This window comes from Vigna unguiculata, chromosome 11, assembly GCF_037176805.1.
Source record: "Vigna unguiculata cultivar grain cowpea cultivar isolate G323 ecotype 2 chromosome 11, ASM3717680v1, whole genome shotgun sequence".
Classification (NCBI taxonomy): domain Eukaryota; kingdom Viridiplantae; phylum Streptophyta; class Magnoliopsida; order Fabales; family Fabaceae; genus Vigna; species Vigna unguiculata.
Window position 1 is genome coordinate 43618988 of NC_140802.1, and position 21474 is coordinate 43640461.

At 32.8% G+C, this 21474-nt stretch overlaps 2 protein-coding genes and 1 pseudogene across 2 annotated transcripts; 2 read left to right on the forward strand and 1 right to left on the reverse strand.

The window, feature by feature from the left end:
• Positions 1 to 107: 107 nt before the first annotated feature.
• Positions 108 to 5450, forward strand: LOC114169190 (extra-large guanine nucleotide-binding protein 1-like). The gene is made up of 8 exons (XM_028054227.2): positions 108 to 2585; positions 2699 to 2836; positions 2919 to 3023; positions 3106 to 3279; positions 3384 to 3558; positions 3796 to 4037; positions 4340 to 4503; positions 4672 to 5450. The coding sequence occupies exons 1-8, from the start codon at positions 1686 to 1688 to the stop codon at positions 5288 to 5290; spliced, it is 2517 nt and encodes an 838-aa protein (XP_027910028.1). The 5' UTR covers positions 108 to 1685; the 3' UTR covers positions 5291 to 5450.
• Positions 5451 to 6287: 837 nt separating this feature from the next.
• On the reverse strand, positions 6288 to 6930 carry LOC114169191 (stress-induced protein). Its single transcript, XM_028054229.2, has one exon. It carries the CDS (start codon positions 6768 to 6770, stop codon positions 6477 to 6479), a length of 294 nt encoding a protein of 97 aa, XP_027910030.1. The 5' UTR covers positions 6771 to 6930; the 3' UTR covers positions 6288 to 6476.
• A 12192-nt stretch (positions 6931 to 19122) lies between these two features.
• Positions 19123 to 20753, forward strand: LOC114168585 (protein JINGUBANG pseudogene; annotated as a pseudogene).
• The last annotated feature ends 721 nt before the right edge of the window (positions 20754 to 21474 follow it).

The window sequence follows — 21474 nt, forward strand, 5'->3', positions numbered from 1 at the left end:
TTTGAAATAAAAAAAAATAATATTATTTTGAACATTCAATATATCAACTCAAAATCCTCTATCACTTAAAACTTCACCAAAATATTAGATCGAAAAGAAGAATCTCGTACCCTGCTCAAAGGCAAGTGGCACTTCCACAAATGCCACGCATGTTGTTTATCTTTTGCGCTGTAACACGGTTTCACGCCATCAGATTTTCATGCGCATATCTATGATTCTAGTTCCTGTTTTACGTTTCAGTTTCAAAGCACACTCACAAAAAGAAAACACAGTTTCCAAATATTTCCACTTTATCCCAATCTTAACACCCCAATGACCTCACCCACGTTATATATATATTTAGCCAAACACACTTCTCACATCAAACTAAACATTACCAGAAGTGTCTTTCTTGTTTTTGCTGTCATCTCAATTCCAGTCCCTTATTTCTCTTACTAGCTCTCTGATTATTGCTTTTGGCTTTTTCTGCTTATTCGGTAGATTTGAAATCATGTCTGCACTGGTTGATATATGGACAAGAGAACAATCCAAGCTAAGGGAAAAAGATGCTGCTTCCATTCAACACGAATCTGCTCAATCCCTCCAGAAAAAGGACCACACCTCATCTGGGTTGGCTGAACTTGATGCCAAACTCATGCAAGTTAACAAGCAAAGGTTGCTCTTTTCGGATGCTTCACTTTCCATGCTTGTTCAATGTTTTAGCCCTTGAAGAAAACAATAAATGCTTCACTCACTTTATTTCTTCCTTTCAAAGTTAGAATCATGTGTATCTGTGTGTGTATATACTGCTCCTTCATATCTCTAATAAAATCACCTGTTTAATTTTCCTTTTCTTCTCTTAATTTTACACCCAAATTGTTAGTACTCGCTACCAGTAACCTCTGGTAAATAGAATATGTAACTCATCGTGTAAAGGCATGTGGAGACTATGCTAAACATCGGTATAAGCTTATACCAAGTTCAGATAAGGTTATATTAAAAAAAAAAGGATAAGCTTTCAAACTTTAGTCAAAAAAATAGACAAAAATAAAGATATTATCTATTCTGAGAGGAATGTTCTACTTGAATTCAGAAAAACTTGGTCCTTCTAGAGATATGGAAAACCAGATTCCAGCACGCGTTTTAATGAATTATATTTAATATTTTGGTCTCTACGGTTAACAAATACTAGCCATTCATAGATATATACATATATTTTTGTTAGGTGTTGTTGACTATGCTTTTAAAATACATAACTGCATGTGTCAATTTCAATTGACCTGTTCCTTTCTTTTAGCAAATTACATTTCCATTCAAAGAAAGTTACTAGTATATACTTAAAAATGCTTTGCATTTATTTAAAGGTAACACGACAACAGATATTTAAGGATAAAAACACAGGAACCATAGCTGTTGGTGTAGTTTGAAAAGTTCCACGCACGCCGTCGTTGTTGTCCATTTCTTTTCTCAGCAATTTCCATTCCAACGTTTTGAATACGTTGTTCGTTACCAAACCAAAACCTGTGCCACTCTTTCCCTCGCATGTCTCCTTCATATACTCTCCACCAATTGCCACTCACTCAGCTGTTTCCTAATTCATGATATGACGTATCAGAACAAGAGTGAAGGTTGGGGAATAGCATAAGCAGCATCAAGTTGTGTTGATTTGATCAACTTTTACTCTGGGATGATATATTATATCGTACATGGCTTCGCTTCTGAAAAATCTACGTCCCGGTGTGCCTTCTGTTCATGATGATGGTGGCGATTTCAGCTATGAGTACTCTTTTGCTGAGGAATACAAAGGTCCTCCTCTCGGTTACTCCGTCCCAGAAGTTCTTCCTTTCAACCTTGACCAAGTCCCGTTTGCACCTGTTGCTCGTTCTCCCCCTCACAACTTGTCCCTCCCAGTGATCCAACCCTTTAGAAAAACCAATGCAGAATTGGCTTCAACAACTGCTTCTGTTTCTTCTGATCCACTGTCAATCAAACAAGAGGATCACGATGACGATGATGATGATGATGATGATGACCCTTTTAACCCAAAACATGTTAAACGGCCCTCCGTGGTGACTTTTCGTGATCCTGAGACAAATGAGATAGAGGAGGATGAAGAGATTGTTGAAGCTGCAAGTGGAGAAAGTAGTGGTAACAATGGTAAACGTGTGAGGCCGCATGCTGAGAGAGTTGGGAAGAAGGGTTCGTGCTATCGATGCCTTAAAGGGAGTCGTCTAACTGAGAGGGAGGTTTGCATTGTTTGCGGTGCAAAGTTTTGTCGCAAGTGTGTGGTTAGAGTAATGGGGTCCATGCCTGAAGGCAGAAAATGTGTCACTTGCATTGGTCACAGAATTGATGAGACCATGCGAGGGAAGCTTGGAAAACCTTCTCGGATGCTCAAGTGCTTGTTGTCTAAGGCTGAAGTGAAACAAATCATGAAGGATGAGATGTTTTGTGAAACAAATCAAATACCAGCAGAAGATGTTATTGTGAATGGAGAACCTCTCGACTGGGATCAGCTCACGCTGCTTTTGACCTGTTCAAACCCCCCAAAAGGATTGAAACCGGGTTTCTATTGGTATGATAAAGCATCTGGCTTTTGGGGAAAGGTGAAGCTTATAGATATACTCTTTTTTGTTAGTTCAATCTGAGTGAACTTGAACTTACCCTTTATGTTTTTCACAAGCAAAGCTCAAATATGGTGTACTGCTTGATCCTGCAGGAAGGTCAACGACCATGTCAAATTATTAGCCCACAGTTGGAGGTTGGGGGTCACTTGCAGAGAAATGCAAGCAATGGAAAGACAGAAGTAACTATAAATGGTCGAGAGATTACCAAAGAAGAGCTATGGATACTGAAGGTGGTTCTTGATCTGTGCACTTTCAAAGTATATATTTTGAAACTGTTAAAACTGAAGTAAGTATCACTTTGTTTGATTGCAGTGGGCAAGAGTGCCATGTGATGGAACAACAGACTTTTGGGTGAGCCATGATGGATCATACATGGAAGTGGGACAGAAGAATGTGAAGGGCCACATATGGGAGAAGGTAATTCATGTTGTTTAGCTTTTCTTAAGGTATAAATCCCATGTCAATGACTCTGATATATATATGTTCATGCTTTTCACAGTCTACAGTGAAGCTTGCTTCTCTAATTCTATCCCTTCCAGTTCCTTCTAGCTCCTTAACTCCTGCTGGTGAAGGAGAAAGTGGAATTAGCGAACACAACATTGAACAGAAAATGCTTCACAAATATTTACTTGTCGGTTCTGTCAATTCTGGAACATGTACCATATATAAACAGGTAACATGCTGAATGCATTTGTTTGACACATGAATAACTGTCTGTAATTTTTATGTTGAAGGCTTGAGTTTCGTGACACTTAGACTGAACCTTTTATATTGCAGGCCAGGCTTCTGTATAATGTTCCTTTCTCTGGAACCGAGCTCCACAACATGAAGCTGGTAATTCAAAGAAACTTGTATAGGTACCTTGGTATCATACTAGAGGCGCGAGAAATTTTTGAAGAGAGTTTGTATATAAAAAGTAACGAACAACATGTTGGTGAATCAACTTCTTCTGGTAATTGTGTTTCTTTAAATATATAAAAAAAAAAAAACTAACTGGGAGGTCTGTGCTGTCTGAATGAAGTGTTTGTCCACATTTCATTGAACACCTTTTCCTTTTGCATTCTTTATGAACATCATAAAGCAAAATGGCCTTATCCATGCAGTCTTTGATAACAACATTATTGCTAATTTCCTCATTTGCTAAACATAATGTTAAGGAGAGAAGTTATTGATGTTTGGTTTACAACAGGGATTGCTGGAGAAATCATTGACACGACAACCTATTCCATTAGTCCAAGACTAAGAACTTTCTCCGATTGGCTACTCAAATACATGATGTCTGGTAACTTGGATGAAATATTCCCAGCAGCTGCTCGTGAATATGCCCCAGTGGTGGAGGAACTGTGGAGGGATTCAGCCATTCAGGCCACGTACAACAGAAGAAATGAGATAAAAAATCTGCCAAAAACTGCAAGCTACTTTCTTGAACGGGTAAGATAATGTTTAGCTAGCTCCCACATATTCATCATCACATCATAATTCATAAAGTTGTGTTTTTTTTCTACTCTGCTGCCATTCTCTATACTGGAGTTGTTTAGAAAAAGAATTGGAATAACTGATATGACACAGTTCACACGGTTAATAATGTTCTATTACTTCATAGAAAGTACTTGTCTTTTCTCCTCTTTTTAATCCCATTTGAACTTCCTGAGTTAGTTTAAGTTTGATACAGGATTATGTAACACAAGATTACCTCAATCTCATTAAATATCTAAATATTTCTTCTGATGCAGGCTGTTGAAATTTCAAGGATAGATTATGAACCCTTGGAGATGGACATCTTGTATGCTGAGGGGATAACCTTATCCAATGGCCTTTCTTCCATGGAGTTTTCATTTCCTGTGTCAGGTCATGAGGACTCATTGGACCCTGTGTATCGACATGATCCTTTACTCAGGTCACCTCTCATTCCATTAAGCTTACACATAGATAACAATGTTCGGTTTTTTAGTTATGAACTTCATCATTTTTTCAATTCCAAACCAAAACTAAGCTAGCTGATTTATGCCACTCAAAGCATAAACCATATGAGACTGTGTTGTTGAATCTTTGTTTGTGCTTGTAGGTATCAGCTCATCAGAGTAAATTCAAAAAGCCTTGGAGAAAAATGCAAGTGGTTGGACATGTTTGAAGACACTGATGTAGTCTTGTTCTCAGTGGCCTTAACTGACTATGATGAGTACACGGTAGACAGTGAAGGAGCTGTTACCAACAAAATTTTAGCAGCCAAACATCTCTTTCAAAACATCATCACTCATAGAGTCTTCAGCAACACCAAATTTCTTCTGATATTGACCAAGTTTGATCTGTTCGAGGAAAAGATTGAACAGGTTCCTCTAACACAGTGTGAATGGTTTTTTGACTTTGATCCAGTTATTAGCCACAACCATAAAACCGCTGCTATTAGCAAACGCAGCAACCATCCTCCACTGGCTCAACGTGCTTTTCAATACATTGGTATGAAGTTCAAAAGCTGGTTCAATTCTCTAACTGGTCAAAAGCTGTTTGTTTCACGGGTTACTGGGTTGGAACCTTCTACTGTTGATGAAGCTCTCAGATATGCCAGAGAGGTTATGGTGTGGCAAAAATGGGACCCCTCTTTGAGAAATGAAAAGTCTGAGATAACATCCACAACTTTTGAGGCAAGCTCTGAAGAAAAATTTAATAACTATAATCACCACTAGAAAATTCTCTAGTTTTTTCCTCACATTTTGGAACCAGTCAATAGTACTGGATTAACATTGTTGTCACCACCATATAAGTAGTCTCTTCCCAGACATGCTCTGTAAATGTGACTTTAGAATGACAATTTCTTGTATGATATAATAAATCAAATTAAATTCATTCATGTTTGATTAGAAATAAACAAAATCTATACTTTTATGTGAGGTTAAATTTGTGTATAAATTTGTATTACAAAGTTTAAGATAAAACTTTTGTTAACACAAATCACTTCCCTTGAAATATAGTTTTAAATAAAACTGATTTTGTAAAATCAAAACCAGTCAACATTAAAGTTTGCCAAACATCAAATCCTAGAAACTACAGGATCATTTTTCATTGCCGACACAGCTGCAGAATGAAAGTTTTTTGCTTTTACTCTGCTGAAATATGTTTTCCTACCCTCCTTTTTATATTACGATGATACAAATTGTTAAATATCACCCTTTTATAATGCAAATTGTTGAATGGAGTTTTGTGACAAAAATCAATGAACTGGGGTTGAGCTGAGTGTAACCTTCTTGTCACGTACTGAACCTGATATCTTTTTTGACCCTGATATTTTTTTGGCTTAAAAAATATCCTTGGTAAAAAGCTACTCCAAACTTTATGCGAATAAAAAAAGTGGAAATTAGCAGCAGATTCAGATATTTTGTTCATAAAAGCAAGAACAATGACAATTTAACCAACAATTGAACGAAAAGGCACCCCTTATGAGAAAGAAAGTCATTCTTGTTTACCTTTTCATGTAAAGTATTATAAATTGATTTTAACTGTACCAATTAGGTTGCATATGCAAGCACCAATTATGCACTGATTTTAACTTTTCTGCAAGATGAAATCCACTGACATATCTAAACAGATTATAATTGCATATTTTACCCATATTATTGAGTCAACAAAACTAAAACAGAACAACTGAAGTATATAATCAAACATAAAATTAAACTCAACAAAAAATTGATATACCAAATATGATGTTTGATTAGATCAGAACTTATGTACAACAGTTCATAACATTTCCATTACATAACTCGCAAGCTAAGAACTGACAGATAGATAAAACAGAAATGGAATATACAAAACATTTGATTCTTCTATTGCTCATTCCTTGAAATCAGCAAGAACATCCTCAATGAAAAAAACATATCACCAAGGCACAAATCGATCCATAAGCAAACACATGGTTGCCTCTGACATGGTTCCACTACTGTCTCTCGTAACTGCAGTGTTCTTCTTCTTTTGAGCTTCCTTTTCCTCCTGTTCCCTCTCTGATCCTTCTTTGGCTTTGGATGAGAAAGGCTTCCGTGAAAGTACTTTTTCTCTCAGCTTTGCCAGCTCCCCAACCCACACCTCTACCACAGCAGACATTTTCTTCAGCAACTGCAAACCAGTGAAGTAAAAACCTTTGCTTTGTAGATTTTTTGCTCTGTGCTTTTGCATGAACGTTGGTGGTGAAGAGAGTGTGGTATATATAGGAAGAAAGTATAAAGGGTGTGTGAAAACTAGGAGCTTTTGGAGCACCTTGGATGCAGTAGTGGCACACAGGACTCAGTCAATTGAATTGGATATGCTTCGAAAGTTTTAGATATTCGGTGGGAGAAAACTATTGGCTTTGTTAACATTTTTTTTCTCTAGTTTTGGCCCACTGGCTCCACGAATTTATGGAAGTACATGATTATGATAGTACCATGTTTTGAATTTGCTATGCCAAGGATAAGATGAGTATGAGAATTCAATTATTGTTTTCCTTTTTTCTTATCAGACCAAAATCTTATACATTTTTTAATATGAAAATAAGGCACATTAAGAAAACTAGTTATTAATTTTTTTTATTAAATTATTTTCATAACAAAATATTAATTTGATTCCTCTATTTTTATCTCAATTTAATTTTTATTTTAAAAAATTTGATACAATCATATTTTTTCCATGACATAATAACAATGTTAAATAAAATATCGTATGTCAATTTTTGGATTTTTTTTAATAATAAATCAATTATATTATGTATGACTCATATGACACATACATGACATTGGCGGGCTCCATCATGAATGATGTTTGCCTACTATTCATCCTTTTTTATGACTCATAATTCAATTATACTATGTGCGAAAGCAACTTCCCTCTGAATAATACTTGTTTATAGTATAAAATAAAAATATGTTTTCCCTGTATTAATCTCACTTTATTAAAATTTATTATTCATTAACTGTTATAAATGATCCTAAAAAAGTGAATTTAGTTATCATTAAATTAGATTATAGAAAGTTTAATTTACAATATTATATAGTTAGCATAAATACAAGCACTTTGATATGCATGTGTGCGCGTGTCAATTATGCTAAGATAATAAAATTTTGAAAAATAAATCACTTTTGTAAAAAGCAGTGTCTTTGAAAGAATATTGTATGGAGAAATACAATGAAAATAATTAGATATGTCTACATTTTTAATTGTTTAACATATATTGTGGTTAATTTTTTATTTAAGAGATTATAAAATTGTTTTTAAGTTTGAGAGATTGTGAAATTGAGAGATTATAATGTTTCCCATTTATATTTTTATTAAATAATGGAAATATATTTATCTGATGATTGAAGATAAAATAGTTTAATATATGACGCAACAAATTATAATAAAGAATGTGTTTTACTTCTATAATTAGATAGAGAAATTACATGTAGGAATTTGGTATTAATGGAGAAAATTCTCATAAATATTTGCTGAGCAATAATTTTATCTAATAATAAAAGTCTCAACCATTAGAAAATAGTGTATTTCAACGTTAATTAAGAAATTCAGTCAAAATTAATTAAGAAAATCTGTGTTAGCATTAACTGAAAAATAATCTTAATTTATATTTTAATTGGCATCACTGAAAAAATAGTTTAAATGTTAGCAATTGAAAAATATTTTATTAATGTTAACATAAAAATGTCTGACATCAATTCAAAAAATACTAATCCAAAAATATTATTGATGTGGATAGGAAAAATAAATTCAAACTGACATCAATTAAAAAAAATATATATATTATGTCAATAAAAAAGCTTAGATAGTAAATATTGAAAAGTAACTATGATTGACTTTAGTTTAGAAAAGATTATCTATCAATATCAATAAAAAAAATAATGATGAATGGACAAAGACTGAACTTTGACTAAGTTAATAATATTTTCATTGAAATTGAATGACTAAAATTAAATTGAAGAGAAAGTATGAAAAAAAATTTAAAAAGAAAAGAGTATTAAAAAAATTCATTTTTTCTTTTTTAAATAAAATCAAAATTATTTGATTTTAAGTAGTATAATTACTTTTGGAAGGGATAATTTCTTTTGCAAACACTCCTTCCACAAAAGTAATTTGAAGATGAATTCTAAACTCCTACAAAAAGTTTATTCTATACCACAACTATAAACTCCTACAAAAAAAATGATGAATATTCAATTCTTTCTGAAAGAATGTCAAATTCTTTCAAATAATATTTAGGAAGAAAAAGAGTTTTTGGGGGAGGGCTCAACTTTTCGGAGAAAGATCCAACAAAAACTCTCATGTGGGCTTTCTTATCGGGCCATTATTGGACTTATTCACAACTTATAGGCTTTTTCTTCTTGTAGCTCCATAATTTTTTAAATTATTACTTTACTCTTATAAAAGTGGCTTCACAGGTTAATTGATCTAGAAATATTCTAAAACATGTTTTTCGTAACATATATAATATAGAATTAGTTTTCTAGAACACAGTGTTTTGGAATGAGTTTTTGAGAATGAACTCTCTCTTTTATTTTTCCTTTATAACGGAGAACGGAGAAAAGCCAATTTGTAAAGTATTCACCTTGCAGGCCTACATATGCTTGAAGAATTACTAATAGAACTCCTCTTTATACTTTTCACACCCATCAATTTTCAGGTTTCTTATATTCAAATAGACATTTTTTCTTGCATGATAAAAAATATTTTTCACGCAGTTGTAAAAAAAAATTGCTTGCAGTTTTTTTTTTCAAATTGAGCATATTTTTCTTTTGGTGATTTCCAACATAATTATCATAAATCATGATTTTTGGGTCTCAATTTTTTCTGCCAACCAAATGCGACCTAAAAGTTTTCTTTGGTAAAACCAATTATAAAATAACTAAAAGTGTACATGTTAATTGATTGGATTTTGTTCAGCGATAGGAAAGCAAAATTTGAACTTGATTTTAAGTCTTAGGGCGTGTTTATTATGGGATAAATGATTTGAGAGAAGAAGATGATTTATTTAGATGGATTTCACGATTAAGTTTATGTTGTATTTATAAGAGATTTACAGGTGATAGTGAAATTAATTTGAATGTAAATTTTGTGAATGTTTGTGAATGATTTGATTATAATTAATAAAAAATAAAATTTAATAGATAAAAAAGTAAAGTTACCAAATTGTCTCTGGTGTTAAAAATAACATAAAATAATATTTAGATAAGTTGTAATTAATTTTAAATTATTTTTAATGAAAAATAAAATTATTAATTGAAAAAAAAATATTATAATATATTTGATTTGAAAAATTATTTTAATTTTTTTCGAGCAATGGTGTTGTATTTTTGTAATAAAATAATGAAGGTATATTAGTAAAATGGTTACATCACTCTCAAATCTCATCTTAGAAAGAGATATCATGTGGAGAGAAAACTGTAATCTCCTACATAAAAATCCTTTAGTAATGTATCGAGTAAATTTTGGTCGTGTCAATTCGAGATGAATTTTCACATTTTATAAGCAAGAAAAATATTGTTCACAACCTTAACTTTCACCTCCCCATAAAATTGAGAGTTGGTGGATTCATGTTATAAGTGAGAGATGACTTGCTAGTGAGTAAAAAATTAATGTTACAAAGATGTGAACTACATGTTAAAAAATCTTTAGAATAAGTAACTAAAGTGACGTTGAGGTCGGTCCATCTCATACTTCGAGGTTAGTTTATTTTCTATTTGCTCGTCGATCCAACCCAACGCTTATTTCTCTTGTCAATTTTGTAGTGTTGAGTTATTTTCATGATTGTTTGTAGAAATATCACTCTTGTTTATTTGTAGGAGGATCACACCATAGATAATACAAATTTAAATTATTTGATAAGATTAGCTTTAATAAACTAACCTTATATTTATCTAAAGACATAAACAAAATTAGTTATTTGATTCTAAATTAAAAGATATTTTAAATAAATTAATGAGAGGTTAAAAAAAATGTGTAGATTATAAGTCATGTTATTATATATTAAAACCAAGTCTATATACACCATGCTTTTGTCAAAAGTATGCATTGCAGATCTCATAGAATAATAACATTCAGGTCATCAATGATTATTGAGAGTCAGAATAAATATATCCATGTGTCATCTTTGAATAATTATAATACTGTTATGATTAGTAAGTTTGTATAAAGTGTTTACTAAAATTAAATTATATGTATATAAATGCGTCAGATTTTGAGGTTGCTCCAGTTCCAATTGAGTGCAAACAGTGAGCAATATGAAGCTGAAGAAGTGTGAGAGCTCTAGAAAATTGCAATTATTGGTTTATCATTCATCTCTTGTCTTGATTCTTCTCAACTGTGTATACCACCATCTGACACGTATACTACAGTTCTTTCATTAATATTGCCAACACCAACATCCCCACAAAATCACTTCTAACGCTTGTAGGACCAGAAACAAATTTATGAATCAGATTAATCCATTTACAGAAGAAGATATACAATGACGAAAAAGTTAGAATAGGTGATAATGCTTGTAGCTATCAGTATAAAAGAATATAAAACACTTGATTAAACCCATAAAGAGTTCAAAATCATAAGTTATTAGAATGATAAAGTTTATAAATTAAATTGTGATTGATGATAATGATACCAGTGTCATTATCCTAACTTCAAAATCAAAATAAATAACATTAAATATTATAATATCTTTATATATATTCCTTTCATCCAATACAGGTTTTTGGGTCATCTAATGGTTTATCCATGAAATTACCCTAAAACAAACACAGAGGCAGTAATATACTTGTCAGGTTTAATCAAGTAGATCAAGTCACGACGAATGGTGACAGATGTACTTTGAGTATCAGTTATTTCTTTAGTCAATGTGAGACTCTCATAAATCAATGGTCATATTTGTTAAGAATTCAAGTGTGAGTTTAAGTTTTACTGTGGTTAAAAACGAGAAAGTAGAACATTATATAAAAATAAAGATCCATAAACCTATTATCTTAAAGTTTTGGGTTAAGAATGATGTCAATATCTTATATGGTTGAATTCAAGTCTCATTGGTGTTGTATCTCTGTTGTTGTTAAAACATTGTTGTTAACACAGTAACATGTTAGAGTTTAAAATCCTTAACGAAAGGTTCTGCATTGGTATATTATCCTTGATTATATTAGAGATAACAGGGATAGGGATGAAGCAACATGATATGCAGAAATCCTGGTTCCATGATTGATGAACATGATAGATATTTTGTTTGAGAGTCAAAAAGAGGAGCTTGACTGCATGCATGTGTTGTTGAGAGACACTGATTTTTGGTTGGGGTGTGGTGAGTGAATGGGCCAAAGCAGTGAGCAAAATATAGCCATCTGTAGAGCACTAACAGCGGTTGGTGGCTCTAGCCACAATGTTATCTTTTTGGTGAAGTTAATGATTAGATTACTTGGACACACTCTTCACTCTTCTATGTCACATTTACATCCCAACCACAACATGCTCCAATAATTCTCCAATATCGCGCCATGTGTACAGCACTAGCTTCGATCTTCATTTCCTATCTACAACTACAATGCAGGTTCTAGAACTGCTTCCACTCTTCTGATATTTCTGTAATGCCTCCATTTCTCACATCATCAAATCCAATTAATGTTGATTTTTATTATTTTTATTCTAAAGTTCATCTTTGTTAACTGAAATGAAATAATGATAATCAAAATATCATAATTCGTCATACTTTACAAGTTTGTCCACATGTGAAATGTCGAGTGCTACTGATAATTGATCATATTCACATTTCATTTAGCAGCTATATATATATATATGATCAAAAGTAGTCCTAATACTATTTGATCACTATTCACAAACAGTAAAATTTGGGCTTTATGTCATCATGAACCTATGAATTAATCAGAACGGCTTGAAATATATATATATACACAAAAGGACAAAACTGTGGATTCTTAATGGACACTGTTTCAGTAAAAAGTTTTAAACTAGATGCTACTGAAATATATTATATATGTATAAATATACTGTACTGTCAAATTTGCTTTGTTTTATTTATATCAGTTACTGTAGTCATTTCATTGTCAGTGTTTTAAACAGCATAATCTGGAAAATGAACATCAATTATATATATACAGTAAAACAAAACCAAAGAAATAGCAGTTTGGAATGATAGTTAGAAATGGAGCTGGCCATTAGAATGTCTTCTGGAAAAGCTTTAAAATTGGTTGTGGCTAATTTGTGGGACAACACAAGAAGAAGAATGCGGGACAGACATATATGTTGAAATGAATGATTGTGTTTTGTTGGGGCAAAAACAAGAAACAGCTACTTTCTTCTTTTGTACTGCTTTTTCTCGGGGATGAATGAAGAATTTCATAGTTCATTGAAAACTATAACAGACGAGCGCCACGTTGTCAACATTAACATAATTTTTCGATCATGAAAGTATACAGAAAAAGGGAAAATTGCAATCATTCAAAGGCTTCACGTTCTTGCTACGCAATCATTCATATCTATTCACTGAAAAATGAAAATGGGAATATAAGATTACCAGAAGAAGTGTGTTTTTGTTATTTTTATGACTTTTAAATGTTTTGTACTCTAAATTATGTAACAGATATATGTACAAAGTCTAATTCATTATTTTGATATTATGCTTTAACTATATATTTAGTCATCAAAACGAACATAAATTCTAATATTATTATATTAAAATCATTATCAGATTCATTAAATAATATATCTATGTCCTAATGCTTGATGTCTGTTCCTCTTGTTCTCACGCAAAAAAGTTGAGAAATCACTAGATGAATGCAGGAGCAAAAAGTTTTCTTCTTTTTTGAAGTAAATTTTCTCACTGATACGGCACAAAGAGTATTTCAGTTCTTTTACACACCTGAGAAAAACTTTGACTGAAACAACCAAAGACACAGTTCATCAGTTTGAAAAGAAAGAATGTTAACAGGAATGCTTAAAACTGATTTTAAACGTTAATGAGAAAAAATTATTATTACTTAAAAGTTATATCATGTTATAGTAAAAGCAACTTTAAAGATATTAACAAAACCAATCTAAAAGAATTTTCAAATACCCTCCATTTGTTCCGAAGCCTAGTTCCAAATCTTGTATTTAGTTATAACAAAATCTGGTAAAAAAATAAACTAAAACCAATTAAAAATAAGTTTTGCTAACATTAATTCTTCAATTATTGTTAAAAGCGTAAACAATTTTAGAAAATGTTCACTTTCTAGAAATATTTACTTTTATTTTATTTTTTTTAACATAATTATGTTTTAGTCCTTAAATTTTCGGATGAATCGACTTTTGTCCCTAAAAGTTAAAAAAAAAAAAATAGCAATCAAATTTGGAAAATATATTTAGCTTTTGAACACTTGGAAGATATTTTGTATAATAATTTCTAAACGGTAATATTACAAATTTTAATACCTACGAATTTCTTTTTACCTAACCAAAATAAATTCCTAACATTCTTAGCTTTACCTACTTTTTGACTTGTTGTTAACTCATCAAATATAGCGCTTAGGTTCATTAGCGTTTTATTTTGTTAACATTTACGGTACATGTTTTGTTTAAGTAGAAAAAGAAAGCAAAGTTAAAAGAATAAATCAAATAACCCATGATATTATTTGTATGGTGATAGACCCATGCACGATTGGTTTAATATTTAGGATTTAGGATTTAATATTCACAAAAGATTTTTATTTTATTTTATGTTTTTTTAGATTAAGACTAGTCGAATTATATGATGTTATGACCAATACCGATTGAATCACTAGATTCTATGACAATCTAATAATCTTTGAAAATATGAAAAGAGTCGCGTAGTAAAACAGAAATATTTCAAATGAAAGTTAATAGGAGATTTTAAATAGTAAAAACTAATAAAAAGTTAGGAGGTCATTAGAAAAGAAAATTAAAGGATTCTCGAAATTAAGAAAAAGATAAATGCTTTAACTTATGTGTATTATTATCTTGTTTAACTAGAACAATTTTCGTTATATCTGTATATAACTTAATTCTCCAATTTTCTCTCCAAATTAATTAAGAGAAAATGAATAATTATAAACCCATTGTTCTTTCTTTGGTACTAAATTCTGTTCCAAAGGCAAAGGATTGAATTTTTCATCGCCAACCCTTCCTTCAATTTCAAACTATGCTAAATAAAGTGCAAGAGACTTTAAGAAAAGTGTAAGAGGCTTTAAGAAAAAGTGCAAGAAACTTCAAGATATTTTCTTTTGTAGCTAGCGACGGCAAGCCTATAATTTGTTTGGTCTACCTCATTTTTTTAGGGCTTTTAAATTCTTTTACTCACTTTTCTACGTTTGTTTTGGAGATTCACTTTCTTTCAATAAGTAGACATACGCAAGAATCTCTATAAAAAAAAAACGCAAATGAAAGAGTCATTGCATTAAGTAGCTATCGTGTAAAAATGTCCCCAAACTTAATTATTAATTATGATGCAACGGGACAGCTCACTGGGACACTTGTCCCAGATTAATTAATAATCACAAAGTTTTTGCTAAACAACCAGTACTTTATACTCCGACAACAACATTATTTTCTTCTAAATTTAGTTAGATTGCCACTGAAGTATGTTTGCGAGAATCGTACTTTGGTTTCACGATAACGTGTTTGATGCTCAGCAGACACAAAAGGAAAGAAAAAAAAGTTAAAAAAATAATTCTCATCAGGAGTGAAAGATTCTGATTCATGATTTGGTGCAACTACGAGCGAGTTATAGCGAACATGCAATTGCGAGGAAGAAAGTTTGCATTTCGCCAAACATGAAGCCTGCATGTTTCGCCAAGTGTCCAAGACAAATTCCTGGTAACATTTTTAGGTCTGTGATTTTGACTTGTTGGCCTCACACCTTACACGTACATGTTTTGTTTTTTAGGAACTGACACGTATGTGTAGATTAATAATGAACATATTTTTGTCATGATTACTCATAAAAACGAGAAATATGAATCACGCGAGTGTTTAACTCTAACATCACCACCACTATACGAACTTGAATAGATCCACCATGGTGCCATTCAATGAACTCAACCATGCGTGCGTAACGTTCATTCCAGACTCTCCAATTTCACTGACACATGTGCAACCCTTTCTACTCTATCCATGTCTTATTGGTGAAATATAAATATGAAATTAATTTATATTAAATAATAATTCCATCTTCGTTACAAATTTAATACTTTAACGTTTTAAATTTTATAGATATAAATATGGAGTTATATGAAAAAAATTTCTTCTCGAACCCCTAATCATAGATTTTACACTCTAATTATTAAAAATTCAATATTTATTATTAGATAAAAAGTGTATATATATATATATAAAATATTAAAAAGACTAATTTTTTTATTTTTTATTTTTACATAATGTAATAACTCAAACGTGTCATAATATAAGGGTGGCTTGTCAAACTTAATCTTTATCACAAAACAATTAATACAATTGGCAATAACTTCTTATTCTTAACCTAATTGCACGACTATGATAGACTAAATGTATAAAATTTAAATGATTGGCTCCCAATTCTTAACGCAATTGCAATGAAGTCAAAATGTAGGTAAAAAGGTTTGCTTACATTTTTAGGAAACTATGATATAAACAAGCATGTTATGCCTATCACAAATAAAATAATTTATGCATGTACATTGAATTCAATACAAAGAAAATTTATGCAAAATCGATTAGTTTTTCCGCCATCTATTCCATTTAAACTATAAAGCTTATATAAATAATAATATCCAAATCCAAACACGAATTCTTATTAGATTCGGTAGATTTCGGATGACATCTATAGAATCTCCTTTATTATATTATTATTATTATTATTATTATTACCCGTTTCATATATACATGTATAAAAATAGATGAACTCCCCATAGTTTTTAAATTCGCTATCTTATCTACGTGTTGAAACCTCAATGATGTCTTTTAGATGACATTTGCATACCCGTTGCAAATAAGAAAGTGAGAGCTTAGATGTTTTATTATGTGATGAGAAGCAAAAACTTTCTTTCATTTCCAAAGGATACTATAATAACAGGAAAACACATTTATTTATTTTGCTTAAATTAAAAATTAAATAGAAAAGAAAAGAAAAAATAAAATTGACACAAATGAAAGATAAGTATAATTTATTGTAAGAGAAAAACATAAGTAGAGAATATATACTATACATTCATTTTGAATCTATTACAATAAGAAAGAAAGAAAGAAAAAAACTAATTGATGAGTGGAATAGAGTATTTTAAATAAATATTTTGAATGAAAATATTTGCGTATTCGTTTAAATTTAATCCAAATAGACAAACTTTTAACTCCAATATTTGTAAGGGTAAATATATCTTTTCAGTTTTTACGTTATAAAAATATTTAATTTTTAAGAAACTGAAAGAAAAGGAGAGGTTTTCGTGTATTTTTTAATTCATATGGGGAAATAAGTTTCTTATTATTATAAGTCCCCCAAAAACTCTCCTTTTTTTTAACAAAAGTAATTTTTTTATTATTTTATGTTATATTTTCTTTTCTTTTCTGCATATGTTTCCTGTAAAATAAAAGGTATAATCAATCTTTTTATTAAATCATATTGCATATTTCGCATTGTTCTTGATCACAAACTATAGAAATTGCACACGTTAAATATAATATAAAGCTATGGAATAGCATCAAGTGAAACATTGCTTTTATTGTGATAAATAAAAACTATAAATATAAGGATATATAATATATGCATATTGTTAAAATTTTAAAAAATCATACATTTTTTAGTATTATTTTAATCTAATAGTATTTGCATCTTTCATATAAAAAATTTCCATTTAAATGTATAACTAAGTTACAACTGTACATATTATCCAGAAAGTTTAACTTAAACATTTAATGTGATATAATAACAGAATTTATTCAAACAGTGATTCATAAAATTTGACATTTTACTATCATGCTTTGTGGTCTAAAGGAGAAGTGAAAAATATCCAAAAGAGTTAAAAGATTATAAGACCGTTCACACATTCTAACCTTATAATTTAAATGCTTACTCATTTTAAAGTTTTTGATGAAAAAAAAATATTTCAAACAAATATATGCTGACATCAAATTCCTTATAACTTTTATATCTAAAATATGCAATAATAAAATACATTAATTTAAAATATAATAATAATAATAATAGTAATAGTAATAATATAATTATTGTCACGTGATATATAGACACACGTAAACGTACGTGTATATTCGTCATGCTTGTGAATTGGGATCTAGATTTAAATCGTCCTTGGGAAAATGTAGAACTAGTCCGTACAACAAGATTCCGTAATATAATAAATTCTTTATACGCTATTCATTTCTAAGATAATAAATATATTAAATATACAAGTTAAATAACAAAATATATTTTTGACAGGAGTATTTTTATTATAATAAAATATAGGTATTATAAGAAAAATATAATTTTTACAGAATGAAAAGTATTTTAAAATAAATGGAAATGTTTGAGGAGAGATTAATTTGAGATGGAAGAAGCGGTAGACTTAGATTAAATTATAACGGGCATAAAATGTTTGGGTAGTCAAGAAATAGATGCGACCTACTTTACTTATATAGCAAGTATCCGTTACCCATGTTCATAACTTCGTATTCAGCATAGATTCAAGTTCACATTTGAAACAATTATTTGCTCCTAGTATGAAAGGGGAAAGACAACAGAGGAAGATGTTTGGTCACGCGTATTAGTTCGATCTGGGCTAGGCTTAAGAAAATTAGTGGTCCTACTGAACAACGTTTGAAGTTTTGATGGCAATACGAGAGACGTAGACAGATACAGTGCGCAGACATTTCACCCAGAAGAACAGTTAAACACCATCTGCGAACATTTTGGGTAGTTTTGGATTAGAATCTAAATGTTACCCTAAAAGAGCGTAGTGCATATGGTTCAACAAACATTTTGATTTCACATCCCAGATTTTTGTCTGTGTCTGGTGTCATGTGAAATTTCATTTCCATATTTTGGTGTATGCATGGTTTGGGATATAAGGAATTTTCAGTAATTAAGAATGTTGGGTGATGGACGGTTGCGACGTTTGCACTTGTGACAGTGGGAACAAGGAAGTTAAATTCACCCACTCTACGTGTTGAATTCAACCTTCTAATATATTGTGCTATGTAAGGGACTCCATGAATGATAAAAATAAGGAGCAGAAGGGACACGGCATGTGGAAAGGAAAAGATGCCCGAACGTCATGATGACATCAGCTAAAAAGCGGCTTTTTGACAAGCCAAAAAGGTCAACATTAGACGATCCCTTCCCTTCTCTTCCCGCAATGGATATTCAAAAGTCAAACATAACAATCGCAATTCACAAATCGCCTTCTCATTAACCAACACACGCCACATCGCACTCCTTCCCCACCAAAACTCGTGCCAATTTTCTCCCACACACGTGTCGCTCACCCATCGCCCCAATCTCCCTCCACCTCTCGCTATATATATCCCCCGAACAAACCTCTGCCTCAACTTTCAACTTTCAATTCCTTCACACAAAAACAACCTCAGAAAACACATCTCAACGTTTTAAGATTTCTCCTTAGTTTCTCCTTATCCAATGACTAACGCACAAGGCGGCTCCATGTTGGTGGAGCCAAACACACACAACGCCTTACACAGACCCAAATTTGGAGCCTTGTTGCACTCCGAACCCAACAACGATGACGATAACTTCCAATACAACCCCCACAACACCCACAGGAACTACACAGATAGCAGCAATGATGTCTCTCCCAACTCCATGTCCCCGTGGAACTACCCAAACCATTCTGCATCTCCTCTCAACAAGTCTCCGTGGGTTTTACCCGCCTCACCCGCCGTAAACCCCTTCCACCACCACCAAGACGACCTTCCCGGCAACAGCCTCATCGGATCCCTCGTTCGCGAGGAGGGTCACATATATTCCTTGGCCGTTTCCGGAGACTTGTTATACACCGGCTCCGACAGCAAGAATATAAGAGTCTGGAAGCATCTCAAGGACTACACCGGCTTCAAATCCAGCAGTGGATTGGTTAAAACCATAATAATCGCCGGCGGGAAAATCTTCACCGGCCACCAAGACGGCAAGATCAGGGTGTGGAAGGTCTCGTCCAAGAATCCAAGCAAGCATAAACGCGTCGGGAGCTTGCCGACGTTCAAAGAATACATGAAGTGTTCCATCAACCCCAAGAATTACGTGGAGGTTCGCCGGAACCGGAACGCGGTGAAGGTGAAGCATTTCGACGCCGTTTCGACTCTCAGCCTGGACAAGGAGGAAGGGTTGCTGTACTCCGGGTCGTGGGACAAGACGGTGAAGGTGTGGCGCGTGGCGGATTTCAAGTGCTTGGAGTCGATCAACGCGCACGACGATGCGGTGAACGCGGTGGTGGCGATGTCCGGAGGGTGCGTGTTGACGGGGTCCGCCGATGGGACGGTGAAGATGTGGAGGAGGGTGAGCGATGAGAAGGGGAAGAAGGTGAAGCATGTGTTGGACCGGGTTTTGCTGAAGCAGGAGAACGCGGTTACGGCGCTGGCGGTGAACCGTGCCGGCACGGTGCTTTATTGCGGTTCCTCCGATGGAATAGTGAACTTCTGGGAGAGGGACGAGAAGTTTGGGTTCACGCACGTGGGCGTTTTGAGGGGGCACAAGCAAGCGGTGCTCTGCCTGGCCGTGGCGGGGAACCTTCTCTTCAGTGGGTCTGCGGATAAGAAAGTGTGCGTGTGGAAGCGCGACGAGAGTGGGTTCCACACGTGCCATTCGGTTCTGACGGGTCACGTGGGTCCTGTTAAATGTATCGCCGTGGAGGAGGATCAGGCGCAGCCGGAGAAGCCTCGCGACGAGAAAGGGGATCAGCGGTGGATTGTGTACACAGGGAGCTTGGACAAGTCGGTGAAGGTGTGGCGCGTGTCCGAACAGTCGCCGGAGTTGAGCACGTTCCAAACCTGGGTCACTCCGGGTCCATTTACCACATAAACATTGTTTTGGTTAATTAGCTGAGTGATCCAGAAACTTGTAAATACACATGGCATGGATTTTTTTTACACTCCACTTTGTACAAACCTTGTATTAAGTATTGCAAAAGTTAATTAGCCAAGTGAACGAAGTTTTAGCGTATATATTGCAAAACTTAATGATATTTAGTTTGCAACATGGATTACTAGAAAATTATTGACACGACAAACTACCATGTAACATATGGATATACGATATTTCCAGTTCCTGCATGCGCATGACTATATATGCTCCACGGATGCAACCATTATAGGACAAATGAAGTAAAAATATCTACTAAGAATTATTTTCTAGAGCGGGTTAGATCATGTTTTCTCCTCCACATATTCATCATCACATCACACTAACATATTATAATACTTCATGCAACTCATCACACAACGCAGTTAATTGCTAATAATCTTTATCAATAAAACTGTAATGGAGAAACACAAGTCGGCAGCGCATTGAATTTTTGTTTCGGCTTGCAGATTCCATCTCATAGGTGTACATGTTTGAAGAGTAAATGTGGTTGGACATGTTAGAAGATCTATTTGCGATTTTAAGTTTAACTTAACATCAAAATTTGGTTTGTTAGTTATATAAGTAAATGTAAATTTTATTTTATATATCAGCTTTGTAAGATTGTAGTTAGATTTAAAATCTACTTTTTAACATGGTATGCGTTTTAAAATTTATCCTTACAAGTTGGGTTTACATGTGCTATTAAATCATCTATTAATGTCTAGTCTCACGTTCAAAATGCTTAAAATGTATATATCTTGACGTGAGAGAGAATGGTTAAAAGTCACACCTAGAGATAAAGACAAATTTAGAGTATAATCT

Excerpts from the sequence above, each read along its gene's own strand:
- LOC114169190 (XM_028054227.2), top strand. The coding sequence starts at position 1,686 with ATGGCTTCGCTTCTGAAAAATCTACGTCCCGGTGTGCCTTCTGTTCAT. Across the intron at positions 4,038-4,339 it reads CAAGCTACTTTCTTGAACGG|GCTGTTGAAATTTCAAGGAT; the intron begins GTAAGATAATGT and ends CTTCTGATGCAG. Across the intron at positions 4,504-4,671 it reads CGACATGATCCTTTACTCAG|GTATCAGCTCATCAGAGTAA; the intron begins GTCACCTCTCAT and ends TTGTGCTTGTAG.
- LOC114169191 (XM_028054229.2), bottom strand. The coding sequence starts at position 6,770 with ATGCAAAAGCACAGAGCAAAAAATCTACAAAGCAAAGGTTTTTACTTC.